Source organism: Triturus cristatus, chromosome 7, assembly GCF_964204655.1.
Source record: "Triturus cristatus chromosome 7, aTriCri1.1, whole genome shotgun sequence".
In the NCBI taxonomy this organism is placed as follows: Eukaryota; Metazoa; Chordata; class Amphibia; order Caudata; family Salamandridae; genus Triturus; species Triturus cristatus.
In genome coordinates this window covers 1,383,419,068-1,383,434,368 of record NC_140590.1, presented here as the reverse complement: position 1 = coordinate 1,383,434,368, position 15,301 = coordinate 1,383,419,068, and the positions used below count along the sequence as shown (strand labels likewise).

The window sequence follows — 15,301 nt, the reverse complement described above, 5'->3', positions numbered from 1 at the left end:
ATTTCCGTTGTAGTTGTTGTCTGCGTAGGTTGTAGTCTTGTCTTGGTGTTGTCGCCCTTGTGTTTTCATTTCCTGGTAGTTGTGTCTGCAGTTCTGTGGTGTTTGTTGTGAGAAGAGGAGGTATATTATGAGCTAGTCTTTCATTCTTGTTGTTAGGCCTAGAATGTTAAGTCATGCATTCCATCACCATGGTGCTGTGCCTGTGCGAGTTCCAGACTGACAGTTGCTCTGCGGAGCTTGAGCTGATAGACGGAGACACGGAGTGCTGATTTCTGATTATGAATAAAATTCCGCTATTTCAGCTTTCAAGTCTTTTCCTGTTCTTCCCTGAAAACACAACAATGTTCCTCTGAGAAAGGGAACACAACCTGTTTGACAAATACGGTCATAGGTATAACATTTTGTGGTGCTTGTTTATACTCTTTTCCAGCATCTGCCCTTAGAAAATTTCATGTGTAAACATTGTATCCACCCCTTATCTTTGTATGAGAACCAAAGCCTTCTAATTTTAGTATTCTTTCAGTTTTCAGTAGCACTTGTGTATTTAAATGTGGGTGTGTTGTGCACTGTTATGTACTGAAGTACCTGACAGGTACGTGAAAGATAGGCATCCGGTAATATTCTAGGATAACTTAAAACACTTATGATTTTCAGATGGCATGTTGCTTATAATCTTGTGATTTTGTTTTCAGGTGTTTTCGTTAGAAACCGTTATCCTGTTGGGAGTTTCTTTTTAGTGTCACTTCAGTGAATATTCTCTTTCTTCTTGCCAACTCCTCCGCCTTCTTCCCTCATTCAATCTTGCCCTTTTTACTCAGCACACTTGTTTTTTCTCCTGTAACCAAAGGTTTTCCCCACATGAAGATCCCCCATATTGACACACTTTCCATGCCTTTGTAAGTACCACATGGGTCTATCATGTCAGCCATGCTATTCAATCATTACGTACAAGCATGGGGGTAAATAGTGGTCTGTCATTTCACATGTGACAACCACCTTGGTCTAGAGGTATCCTTTTTAATGACAAAAAAATACTTTTCTGTCTTCTAAAAGGAAGCAAGTACTGCCTACTGAATACCCCTGTAGGATGAATAGCATCTCACTTTCTAAAAAGTATTGCCTCTGTAGTATTGTGGTAAGTTTCCTTTAACATGGAATCTCAATACGTGAGTGCCCTCTCGTGCTTGAGATTCCATGTTGTCTCGCATTTGTGGTAAGAGAACTCCTGTGTCAGTTAGGACTTGGAGTGCAGAGAAGCAGTTGTTTGCATCCTTTGTACCTTGGAAATAAAGCTTACTTAAAGAAACTTCAAGTTTGTGTGTGTCCATAACACTACACAATTTTGGTGACGAGGATGGAATGTTAATGCTGACTAGACATGCCAAATGGTTCTCTACATTGGATTTAACTGCGGCATACCATCGAGTAATGCTGGAGACGGAAAGTAGACATCTCACCACATTTTGTACACTCTTTGGATGCTTTCAATTTAAACGCATGCCATTTGGGTTGGCGTCCGCGGTGTTTCAAAGACTAATGTCCCAATTGTTTAGTCACATTACTGAGGTTGTTTTCTTTCAAGATGACATCCCGGTGATGGGTAAAAACAGGACTCATGATGATGAAACTTTAAGGAAGGTTCTAGGTATTTTAAGAGACAACGGTTTGTCTGTGGAGAGTTCAAAATGTAAATTTGCAGAAAAAAAAATAACATACCTTGGCCACGAAATTTCTGAAGCAGATATTAGCCCTAAAGAAAAGTTAGTGGAGGCTATTTTGAAGGCTCCTGCACCAAGGAATAAGGAAGAATTACGCTCCTTCCTGGGATTAGCCGGTTTTTATGCAAAATTTGTGGAAAACGTTTCACAAAAAACGCATAAGATGAGGGCTTTGATGAAACACAACACTCATTTTGAATGGAATGAAGAGTCTCAGTCAGGTTTTGTTGGAATTAAAAAAGCCATCATCAATTCCCCTATTATACAAGGTTTCAACCCATCTGCTGACACCTTTATCACCACTGATGCCAGTGGTTCAGGGTTAGGTAGTGTATTGTCACAAAAGTCTGCACACAGTAAGGAAGTGATCATTGCCTTTGCGTCTTGCTCTCTATCCCCTACAGAAGAAAAGTATTCAGTGATAGAGATGGAGACATTGGCCTGTGTATGGGCAATGGAAAACTTCCGAAAGTTTATTTGGGGCCGAAAGTTCACTTTGCGTTCAGACCATAAACCCCTGACTAAACTTTTGACAACAGAGGGTTTATCAAGAGCTTCAGTCAGAATTTCTCGTCTCTCGATGAGGTTACTTGATTTTATGTATGATGTACAGTATTTTCCTGGGGTCAGAAATGTTACTGCAGATCTTCTCAGCAGGATGTCACTATCGCTTAAAGAGGTTTAACAGGACCCTTGGAGGGAATATTCTGTGGCTTGTCTTTTGGATGTGAATAGTTCATCATGTATAAGAAAGGAAGAATGGATGGAAGCATACCTCAAGGACGAGGTTTTGCTAGATGTAAAAAATAAAATCACGAAGGGTTGGGAAAAATGCAAAGAAAGGATTGTAGTGATGAACTGAAAGCCTTATGGGAGGTTAGAAACAAATTAAGCCTTTGTGATGATTTTATTTTCAGGTGGGAAAGGATTATTTCTCTAAATGATGTTAGGAGCAAACTGGTTAGCTTAGGACACTAGGGACATGCAGGAATTTCTAGAACCAAACGAAATATTAAATATGCTATATTGGTGGCCAAGGATGGACATAGAGGTTGAAAGGTTTGTGAGAAGTTACGTGGAATGTGAATGTGCTGACAAGCCTCTTAAAACCCTCAACCCTCCTATGTCCTCTTTAAGCTGCCCAAACCTATCATGGGAAGAAGATGCCATGGACATTATGGGACCTATAACAGGGAAAGATGGAAATATCTGGCATGTCATTGTGTTGATGGATTTATTCACCCGGTGGATTGAATTGGATGTTGTGGATAAGGTGAATACAACTAATGTCATTGATTTTGTTGAGGGAATTTTCCTACGAGAAGTATTTCCAGCTGTTATGTTAACAGATAATGGTGTCCAATTTAAATTGGATGAAATGTTACATTTCATGAGACAGTTAGGAGTTGAACAGAAATTTACAGCCCTGTATCATCCAAGAGGGAATTCTATTGTTGAGAGAATTAATAGAATGATTAAAGGAGTTATCCAGCTTGCCATCAAATGGAGAAGTGATTTGAAGTTTGAATTGAAAAGGATGGTTTGGACATACAGAATTACACCGCATGATACGGTGGGTCAAGGTTCTTTTTGTCTCATGAGGGGTATATTGCCTCATTACAAGTTGAATCCAGGTTGGATAAAAAGAAGTAGGATGGTTGATTTAGATGTGGAGAACGTTAAGGATTGTATAAAATCTTCGCAGTTAAAGACCAAAGTGTATTTTGATGCAAGAAACAAAGTGAAGGAAGTCAATTTGAAGGCAGGTCAGTGGGTGAAAGTCAAAGCCGCTTTAATGAGCCAAAGAAAAGAGTTAAAGTAATAAAAAACACAGTGGAACTCGATGATGGTGGCATTCACCATATGAGTCGTTTAGCCATTGTTAGGCCTGAGTTGCGCACTGAAGAACCACAGGTTAAGGACATTGGTGAGAATAAGCTGAAACGCTTTTGGTGGTTAGAGGTTAAGAGTGAGGATAAAGGAAAATAATTCCACAGTTTGAGTGAGAGGGTTGAAGAAAGTGTTGGATCAGGTTTGTGTGTGGATGGTAGTGGAGTAGGAAATGGTGAAACTGTGGCTGATTCAGAGGTATATGGTAATAGTAAATAACTAAAAACTAGCAGGTCAGGATGAATTATTAAGACACCCAAAGTTTTGGCAAATTTTGTATGTGAGTAATGGTACTCCTCTTTTGTATTTCAGATATTCTTCTTTTCATATTCATTATATAAAAGGGGGGGTGGTGTCATGGTCATACTCAATGCTGTTTTTGTTGAAGTTTTTGCTGATGTTTATGTTTTTGTTTCTTTGTTGTTAATTAAGGGGGATGTGTAATATTGTGGTAAGTTTCACAATTACAGTTTAACATGGAATCTCAATACGTGAGTGCCCTCTCGTGCTTGAGATTTCATGTTGCCTAGCATTTGTGGTAAGAGAACTCCTGGTGTCAGTTGTTACCTGGAGTGCAGAGAAGCAGTTGTATGCATCCTTTGTACCTTGGAAATAAAGCTTACTTAAAGAAACTTCAGGTTTGTGTGTGTCCATAACACTAAAACCTCTTTGACTAAATTCCTAGAGTTCACAACAAAACCTGTAATCTTTCCACCTATAGCCAAGCTGTGTCACTCCATTCCAAGATAGTTACGTGCAAGAATACTTATGATTTACACTCACCCCAAGCCTGTCCTTCGCCATCAATATTAAAGAAATCATTACATTTGACCAATAGAAAATGGAACTGAGAGATTGGATATTTCTGCAACTTAACTATTTCTTTTATGGTTGTAGAACTGTAGGAGGTAACAACATGTCATCATTGTCTGATGTGACCCACTCTGCACCAGTCTATAAGGAAATTGTTGTGACTTAACTGTTGCCATCTCTTTTAATTAGCTACAGCTTTCCTAGTGCTTAGCCAGGATGAGTGCTGGAGTGCTTGGTGATGAATGGAATACTGAATGCTTGGTGATGTCATAGAATGCATGGGTGCCTGGTGATGTGCTGAGTGTCCGTTGAAGTATGCAGGCTGAGCAGCAGGGAGGCTGCTCCTGGTGGGGCTATCTGTTATCATCTACCTACTTACCTGAAACTTACCACGTAACTATGCTTAAATAAACCATCAATAGTATATACACCTCGGCTAATGGGCTTTGTATTACAACAGAAATCTCTCACTTTCGTGACTGATCAGTCTTTTTGTTTAGGGAAGCTTTAATATTTCTAATTCTGTTCATCTTGATGATGCTGCACTGCTAACAAGATAATTGACTACTTAATGCAAAAAGAAATGTTGAATTTGATTTAACTGGTCAGAGTACTAGGGACCAAGTAACAATCTGTGCATGTGTTATGTAACACTGGCAATTTGAACAACCTCGAAATGCTGCACAACTTTTGATGTTTTGTTGAAGTTGAAGGTTTCAACACAAATACTATGCCACTGACTTTGAAGCAAAGACAGAAAAACATTGCAACTCCAGCGATCACTTAAAAATTGGCAGGTTGCTGGAGGAACAAACGCTTTTACATCTGCAACGGTGAAGCCATTTTGAAAAAATTGCTTGATTTAGTCTGTCTTCTGGATCACAGATATATTTTACTGTGATACCACAATTTATAATCCTGGTACTTTCTATTTTGCTGTAATATGACCATGATGAGTGAGTTGATCTGTACGTACCTTATTCTGTATGATTTTCTATTTACAGAGGCGGAGTGATGATAGTACATGACATCAGGACCAACGAGAGCAATGTCATCGATTTCCGGGAGACAGCCCCCTCTGCAATCCGAGAAGAGAGCCTAAAAAGCAGTTGGGAGGCAAAGGTGAGGCACAAAGGACACAGGGTTTGCCAGGGCTCCTTTGTCTTTTATTTTGCTTCCAAGGACGACAAGCAACAGCACTGCTTGTATTGGTTGTCAGTTTAAAGTTTGTTACAGTTCATTTGTTGATTAACAGAATTTTTTATTGTACTTAAATGATTTGCATTTCTCCCATAGCTCCGCCTAAAGTGCCGGTCTACACCGAAGTGACAACCACACCAGTCAAGTCACAGGGGTAGCCCCTGTATTATTTCCTATCCGTTGTAGGTCAACAGCTGGAGTCCTTTGCTTGTTCGTATTCTCCCTGTGAGCCAGGTGACTTGTGCACTTCTTCCATGGAGTACCTGTCTTCTAGTGCATGTCAAGACACACTGATTGATAGCTTCTGGAGCCAGTGCACACTGCATAACAGAATGGCTTTTTTAGGAAAGCTGCAAAATTATCTTATCTGCAGGTAGTCTATGATGACCACTAACAAAAGCCTCTAAATGGGAGCTCCTGTACATTTTATTTTTTTTCTTATCTAAAGTACACAACTTAGCAGATTCACTAGTGGTACTTATTCAATTATAAAAAAAGGTCTGATGATATAAAAAAAATATATTGCCCAACGGAGAAATCCTGAGGCAGCCATCTTTCGGCATAGTGAAGATGAACAACAGTATGGTGATTCCCTACTTTTGTCGTGGCACAAGTGCGTTATGCTCGAAGTAAGACGTCAACCCAAATCTATCTCATCAACTTATTTGTCAGCGTCCCTTTTAACATCACGAGCCCAAAAAAATGGCTAAACCTCACTAGTGAGTTCACTAAGATTGTGATGTTAATACAATAAAATGAACTAAATATTGTTGCTAGATAACCTTAATTTCTATTCCTGTATCATATTAATATATTTCTGATTAATCACTAAAATTCTTTAGCTGTCCTATTTTTAGCGAGTCTGTGACAGATCTACACTGAGAATAGCTTCAATAATAAATGTGGTTATTATTGCATCATTTATTTGTATTTTTCAACCATAACGCCATGTTTTTAACAAACACAAAATTTTAACAACTAATCATCTTAAAATTCTGCATTTCTCCTGTGTGGCGAGCTGTTACTAATGATTGCTTTTTGCTGCATATCTGCTTTATTTTGCATTTGGGCGAGCCAATCAGATGTAGGGCTTCCCTTCAGAATATTTGTATATAGATTTCATAAACCATGAATTTGGTGGCTAGTATATATTCAACATTAACCAGGGATTTTAAAGAATATTTCCGAGGTTCCTGTGAATTCTGCAATGCAGTTGATGTATGATTGCAAATTAATATAATTCATGTATCTTTTGTGAATTATATATACTCGAATTGTTTGAAATTGTCTGTATTAGTACTTAGCTACACACATTTTGCCTTTCCTAAAACGTGTGGTTTTTGTACTTCTGAGATATAAAATATGTTTCTCTATGTTGTCTTCAACAGCCTGGTCTCTTGGTGGGGGTGCCAGGAATGTTGAGAGGAGTGTACCAGGCTCATCTGCTGTATGGGAGGCAAGTCATGCTGGCCTAAATTACAGTTGTATTATTTTGTTTTTCTTGTTAAATTGTGGAATGTTCACCCCAGCTGTGTATCTGATGTACAGTTCTGAGCGCTAATGAGCACATTTGACTTCCTGCTTTGGTAGGGTCCGGAGGTTTCACTCCCGGACTGACTAAGCCCCTTTGTATAACATAGAAAGCAAAGTTAACCACCTATTGGTACTAACCTTACCTCTAACAAGGGTCAGTATTTGCTTTTCATCCAGAAGCACTGAGTTCTGGTCCGAAATCAAAAAGATTGTAATTTGCTTCTTGTGTTGTAATTTCACTTTTCGTTCCTAAATTATGACCACATTTATCTTCTAGCCGCAGATTCCTTACTTTAGACTATCCCCAGGCGCCAGACTGGATCTGGAAGATTTTCCAGCAGTACCTCTGCACACCAGTAGGTGACGTTGTTCTTCTCGGCATCTTCTGTGCCAGAAGAGACTTGTGTGGGGTACTTTTATAGTCGCCACCGCAGCACGCTGATGTCAGTTCTTTCCTTTCCATGCCAAATAGCACTGATCCGGTCTGAGCTACCCCACAGTCACTTTTTGACTTGGTTTTTTCAACATTTTGTTAAATGTTTTTGAGAATTTTTTCCCCTGGTGTGAGGATATGTCACCCAAGAAATCGGCTGGTTTCAAGCCATGTGGTGCCGTTCACATGCAAATATCGGTGACAGACCCCCACTTGGTGTGTTTGTGGTGCTTGGAGCGGGTTTACAGAAACCCGGGCGGGACCACAACTCCAGGACCTACGAGGACTGCCGTGCCATGCATTCCAAGGTGCTGTGAGAGCGCTACCTCCAGTTCCTCGCCGCTCAACGTAAGTCGACTCTCCAACGCTCAACTTCCCGATCGCGTGGAAGGTCCCAGGACTGCTCGCGGCGCACTTTCCGACAGTTTTTATCGCACTCAGAAATCCTCACGGAAGTCCCACGAACCTAGGAAGCCCAGTAAGTCGAAGAGGTCTTTGACTTCGACGCAGCTGTCGAAGTCATCAGCAATCCAGGCTCAGCAAATCGCCACAAACTGCTCCCAGGTCCTCCCTTCGCTTCCCCGATTTACCTAGAACTGGAGTGACCCTCCCCAAGCGGAAGCAGTTCTGTGAGGCCATGCGCCTCATATTTGGGTGGCCCAAACCCTCTAGAGCCCCTTCAAGCCCCACGGGTGTGGGAGGGGCCCTACTGGACCCACACCTGCGGGTTCGCCCTTGGTGCCAGTCTGTCCCCATTGATCTCCTGTTGGCCCTGGAGTGGAGCCGCTGGCAAGACCAAGCCCTTCCACAGTGCTCACTCCAGTGGCAGCACCCCGACGCACCTAGGCGGCACCGCCCCCATCGTTATTCCCGACTCCAACACGGAGTCAAATGGGCACCTTACGACGCGACTCCAGTGCCAACTGAGTCCATGGTTCCTGGGGCGGAGCCCGTGCCATATTTGTTTGATAGGCCTGTATAGATAGACAAATGGGAGGGGTCTATCGACCCTTATGGTCACCAGCTCCCATATATTGAACAGGACAACTGGTTCGAGGAACTGGCAGAGGCCAGTGGGTTAGACACCTCATCTGACACTGGCCTGGCCTCTCCTCCTACCGTGGCTACGGAGGAGGGAGCCTCTTTTGCATTGGTGGTGCATAGGGCAGCTGAGGTCTTTGACCTTCAGTTGCCCACAATGGCAGTTAAGATGAACATATTGACGGAAGTCCTTCAGGCGGTAGTCTCCCTTTCTGAGCCCCTACTCTTCTTCAATGAAGCCCTTAGAGACATCCTAATTGGGGACTGGCACAGGCCCTGCACAAGGGCTCCTGTACATAAAACGATTACCCGCCGCCATCGCCCCGCTCTTGGGGATGCCAGTTTCCCTATCCAGCACCCCACCCCGGAGAGCTTGGTGGTCTGATCCTCCAAGTCAAGAATTAATCCTGTGTGTTTCCTACCACTCCACTGGATAGGGAATCCAAGAGGCTGGATAACTTTGGTAAGAAAATGTTCTCTTCTGCCAGCCTGGCACTGCGGCCAGTGAACATCGCGTGCCTACAGGGCTGTTATTCCCAAACGATATGTGACTCTGTTGTGCAAGTGCTGCCTGTGTCCTTGGAAGAGCCCCGAGCCATATTTACCCAGGCTATTGCTGATTGGTGAAATGCAGCAAAGTTCACCGTAAGGTTTTGGTTCAAAACACCGACTTGCTGTCCTTGCGGCACCACACCTGGCTGAAAACGACAGACTTTTTAGGGAATGGCCAGATTTTCCTCATGGACATGCCCTTTGATGGCTCTCACCTCTTTGGAGAGAAGGCGGATTCAGTGCTACAGCCAGGTCCTTGGGCTTGTCTGTGACCCCTTGCCAACCCCTATACGCCATATGCCTATTTTGTGGCCACAGAAGTGGTCTCCAGCCTCACTCATTCCCTCCAAGCCACCAAGGTGAAGTATCTTCCGGGTCTTTTTTGGCCGTGGGCACCAGTCCCTCAGACTTCGTGAGGCAGGCTGCCAGCTTTCAGGTCAGTCCACCACCCTGCAGGCAGCTGATGCTTCCAAGCCTCTTTAATTTTCTCTCTGACCACCATACGTACCCAGTGGGAGGCGGGATACACCATCACCTGCCCCACTGGCAGTCAGTGACATTAGACCGCTGCGGGCTAAATATCACCAGAGGGGCTACTCCCTCCCCTTTGTGACCACCGAGCCACCGACTTACGATCAGCTGACGGAGGACCATTGCTCCTTCGGTAAAGGCTCTCATGGGCGAGGAAGCCATAGAGAGGGTGCCTGCATCAGAAGTAGGCTATGGTTGTTATTCCCATCACTTTTTGGTGCCAAAGAAGGACAGAGGTCTTCGTCCTATCCTAGACCTGCGCCTTTTCAACCTCTTATTGAAAAAAGAGAGGTTCAGAATGCTCCTGCTCGCCCAGGTTCTGTCGGCCCTGGACCCGGGAGACTTGATGGTAGGGTTGGACTTGCAGGACGCATTGTTCCTCATCCCAGACCTGCCTACCCACAAAAGTTACCTGCGGTTCACAGTGGGCCAAGTGCACTTTCAGTTTGCTGTGCTCCCTTTTGGCCTTACCAGGGCCTGAGGGGCTCAGGTGTTCACAAAGGTAAGGTCGGGGGATCCAGTCTTCCCCTACTTCGATGACTGGCTTTTGAAGGCGGACTAGCCACAAGCAGTAGTCTGCCACCTTCAGACTACGGCAAACTTCTTGCACTCGCTGGTGTTCACTATCAACATGGCAAAGTCTCCCTGTCAGACACCCCCTTTTACCAGAGCTCTTCTGGACACAGTGCAGTTTCGGGCTTATCCTGCCAATTGGGGAGCCCAGGATATTCAGGATATGATACCTTGAGGCTGCTAGGTCTCATGGCCTCTTGCATCCTGCTTGTGACACATGCCCGCTGGCATATGCAGGCTCTGCAATGGGACATGAAGGCCCAGTTGACGCAGCATCAGGGGAATCTCTCCAACATGGTCCAGATCTTGGAGGGCACTACAAAAGATCGAAAGTGGTGGCTAACAAACCGCGATTGGGTCACAGCAGACTCCTCTCACTTCCTCGACCAGACCTGACATTAGTGGCAGATGCATCACTCTTGGGATGGGGCGGCCACCTGGGAGAGGTGTAGATCAGAGGTCTCTGGTCTGCAGCAAAGTCCGGACTCCAAATCAACCCGCTGGCGCTCCAAGTGATCCGACATGCATTGAAAGCATTTCTACCCTCCATCAAAGGAAAGCTAGTGCAGGTGTTCATGGAGAACCCCATGTGGTACTGCAGCAAACTGGGCAGGATGGGGTAGGGTTGTGTACTCTTGGTCTATCCCTGGTGGTGCAACACCTGGTGGGCTCTCTGAACACCATCGCAGACAAGCTCATCGGAAGATGCCTTGCAGATCACAAATGGCATCTCCACCCAGAAGTGGTGCAAGGTCTCTTTCAGAAGTAGAGAGAGCCTTCGTTAGATCTATTCACCACTGCTGAGAAGGTGCAGTGCCCGTGCTGGAGTTTTCAAGGCAGCTATCACTCACAGGCACTTTTCATCACGAATAAAGGTCAGGCCTCCTGTACACCTTTACGCCCATACCACTTCTTCTCAGAGTTTAAAAAAAATCAGGAATGACTGGGCCAAAGTTATCCTTGTGGCTCTAGACTTGGCTCTGAGAATTTGGCATCCCAAGCTGTTCAGCATGGCCATTGGTCCTCTGATCAGGCTCCCCCTTAGGGAGGACCTTCTGTTGTAGCAACAGGGGATGGCTCTCCACCCGAACCTGTTAATCTTTTACCCTCATGCATGGAGATTGAGCAGGGATTGTTGACAGCTTATGACCTTCCGCCAGAAGTCTGTGATGTTATCTTGGCAGCTCGGCGTCCCTCATCCAAGACAGTATACACTGGCCGTTGGAATACTGCTGAGAAACAGGTTGCCCCCCCCTAATCTGATCCCCTTTCTCAGGCTGTTCTGTTTATCCTATCCCTGGCCTAGCAGAGCTCTTCTTGGGCCCTCTGAGGGGTTATTTATCTGCCATCTCTGCTTTGCTGCGGCTGCCAGATCAGCCTTCTCTCTTCAAGCCCCTATTGTAAATAGGTTAATTAAAGGTCGGCAGCACGTTCTCCATTTCCCTTTGCTATGCCTCTATGGGTCTTAAACCTGGTTCTTACTTTTTTTAATGTGCACTCCCTTTGAGCCACTTCCTTCTTGACCTCTTAGGTTCTTTACCATCAAGATGGCCTTTCTGGCGGCAATTACATCTGCCAGAGAGTCAGTGAGCTATAGGCACTGTCCTCTCAGCCTCCTTACATTTTGTTTTTACCCGAGCTTCCTTCTTTCCAAGGTACTCACCCCATTCCACGTAGGCCAATCCATCACTTTGCCTACCTTTTATACTCCACCTCATCTCTCTAAGAAAGTGGAGAGACTCCACCGGCTGGGCCCAAAAAGAGTATTGTCATTCTACCTTGAGCGCAAAATACCATTCCGGGTAGACGATCAACCCTTCATGGGGTATGTCGGGCCCAAGAAGGAAAGGCCGTGCAGAAAGGGACCAGCTCCCGATAGATTGTGCTCTGTATTAAAATCTGCTGCACTTTGGCCAAGAAGCAACCCCCTGAGGGTTTGTGTGCTTATTTCATGAGGGCAAAGGCTATGACCACTGCATTAGCACGTGGAGTTCTGGTTCTGGATATTTGTCAGGCAGAAGCGTAGGCCTCTGTGCACACATTCACTAAGCACCACTGCCTGTACAGTAAGGTCTGTAAGGGCGGGTACTTTGCCCGTTCGGTTCTGCAGGACCTTTTGGTGTGAAATTGCTTCACAGACTCGCCTCTGGGGAGGAATTGCTTGGGTATCTATTCTCCGGTAAGGAATCTGCAGCTTGAAGTCTCTATCAGATGAACAAGTTACTTACCTTTGGTAAAACTTTATTGGGTAGAGACTCTATCTAGCCGCAGATTCCTTAACAACCCACCCATTATCCCCACTCTGAGAACGGATTTCCAGGGACAGGGCTTGCCTCTTTCAGGGCCCTAGTTTCACATAACAGTGGTCAGTGTTCTTTGTGGCTCCGCACTTCAGGCATAGAAAGTCGTGAACAGAAACTGACATCAGAGCACCTGGGTGACAACTATATAGGCGCCACTTCCGGCACAGACGGCGCCGATGACTATATGTGGAGCCAATCAACACCACTTGCTGGCACGCAGAGGTAGTGCTCACGAAAAATTTAAGGATCCAGTCTGACGCCGTGGGATAATTCTAAGGTAAGCATTTTGTGGCTATTAGATAAGACATTACAGAGGATAAGTTACTTGTTCTTTAAGCACAACCCAAGCCAGCAGATTTTATTTATTAAAGATTAAAACTCTACTCGGATTGAAGTGGTTGTTCTATTTTATGACAGTAATGCTCAACCTCTTAGAAAAGAAGATAAACAGTCCTACCTCCATACTCTCACTATACACAGTCGGGTCTCCACATTGCAATTAGGCTTCACGCTCAAGACAATTTAGGAAGGTCGGAGGGGCTCACTCTGTACACTGGTATGACCTGCAATCTGAGTTTGAGTGGAATTATCTCCTGAAAACTGAGGTTTTGACTAAGGTTGGCTGGCAACAGTGATCTGGATGTTTCAGCCCAGCCTCAGATACGGTCTGAGAAACACTCCAGACAGTAGACTAGAGAAGCACCAGTGGCCTCAGAACTTCTACCCTGTGAAGAGTCAGAGAATTTGAGCTTTGCTTGGAGGTCGGCACTGGAGCACATTCTTAAAGTGCTTCAGTACCTACTTTGTGTATTAAGCACTATATAAATTCAATCACAAAGCCACCACTTACCAAAGCGACACAGGCCATTGTGTGTACTTGCAAAGATACAGAAAGTTTGCTCACAGTGTGACAGTATTGAGCACCGTTGTACTCATTCCAATTATGCGCTCCAAAGTTGCATGGGTGAGCTAGCATGTTGGTAGTAAAAGTGTTAATTAAAAATGCCTCTGCAAGAATGAAATGTATTTGTAATTGCATTTATATAGCGATTACTACCCCTGATGAGGTGTTGAAGCACTGTGTGCAAGTTAGAACGCTACTTCCAAGGTTAGTGAATAATCAAGTGCTTATTGGTTGTTATTGGTTACGGGGATTAGTCATGTGCTGTGTTGGAGACCATTCCATGCATTTACTCCACTGTCTATGGTGAATTAAATTAGTAGGGGCTAAGTGTGATCATTAGTGTAGAGGTATGCAGGTTCATGGAAATGGTTGATGGGATTAGTAGATGGGTTAGAGGAGATTAGGTTTTGCTAGCTTGCTTGGTATGACTTTCAGAGGATCAAATGTCATGATCTTTGAGATGAGGTCTGGGCAATTTCCTGAAAAAGAATAGTAGAGATTAATGCAAACAAGCACATGCCTTAGAGTAGGTTGTACTCCGAGACAGTAGGCATGCACAAAATGGAAAGTCAGCAGAGTGTCGTTCAAAGAAAAAAGACCGGGGACAATCAGAAGCTTTAAGTCAGGGTCTAAATTCTCATGCAGGATTTAAAGAATATCGAGTAGAATCTTGAGACTGCATGAAAGCTTTAGAAAAGAACATCATTATTTACAAGTGAGATACTACTATTTTAGGGACTTTTCAATAGATCCTACAAACAGTCAAAAAGTCTATCCTCGGCCACAAGATGAGGGTGAGCATAGCTTCCCAGACAGTGGAAGTGTATTGTCTGCATTTCTGTAGCTGGAGGGCAGAGACCAAGACAGTGCAGTAAGGAGGGAAATTCAAAGAGAACTTCCTGACAACTGTCATATGGTGGATAGCTGGGGTGAGGATTGCAAATTCTTCTTTTCAGGGAAAGGTCATCTGTTGGCCTATTATTTGTCCCTAATTGCTGCTTCAGGAAGATCTCACACTTCATTATGCCCATGTTATGGGTGCTCTAGCCTTTAGTCCGTCCCAGTGCGTCCTGCTGTCAGAAACTACACTTTACACATAGACTGTCTCGTGGTTAGCCCAAGACACATACTTGAAAGCTGTACATGGTGCCTTTAGCACCATGTACAGCTTTGGGAATTTGAAATGTTTGCAGTTTTCTCTGTTTTACTCGGAAAAGTAAGACATACAAAAAATAAGACATATATCAGCTTTTGCTTACTGTTCCAATACAGAGTTCATTGCCAGGAATGCATGGTGGCCAGCAGTTCCATAGCGATCTGGTGTAATAAAAAAGTAACGAGATGATATGTGCTGTGTTTGTGCAAATGTCCTCCCGGATCATATCCCAAAAAACAGTACCATGAAATTTTCAGGTTTATTGTGTCTAAAGTTGCTACAGGGCTCCTAGCGTCACGGTCGATGCTTTAGAAACAGTTCAACAGCCTGTCACTGGCCTTGCATATCAGACGCAGGGCTAGACCCCAAATAATAAAATCAATCTAATAGATGTAATTATCATTATGCAATTGAAGATGAAGCTGTATAGTGCATAGTTATGGTGAATGTGTTGAGACACTTACACTTAAAGACCAAAAATGTAAGAATATAGTTAAAGGTTAAGGATTGAGTAAGAGGGGGCAATCCTTGTTCAGGTGAAGTGTAAAAAGGTGCATAATAAGTGTTTCAATAACAAAAGTAGGTGATGAGTGCATCTAATGTCCTCAAGAGGCAAATTCCAGAGGTTTGGGATTGCACCAGAGAAAGACTCAT

At 44.0% G+C, this 15,301-nt stretch overlaps 1 protein-coding gene across 1 annotated transcript in view; it reads left to right on the top strand.

Annotated features, from left to right (window-relative positions):
* Window positions 1-15,301, top strand: part of GGT7 (gamma-glutamyltransferase 7) — a 278,286-nt gene that overhangs the window by 143,022 nt on the left and 119,963 nt on the right. Inside the window, exons 4-5 of the mRNA XM_085619105.1 lie at window positions 5,426-5,543; window positions 7,010-7,077. Of these exons, the coding sequence (XP_085475231.1) occupies window positions 5,426-5,543; window positions 7,010-7,077 (186 nt within the window). The remainder of the gene's footprint in view (window positions 1-5,425; window positions 5,544-7,009; window positions 7,078-15,301) is intronic.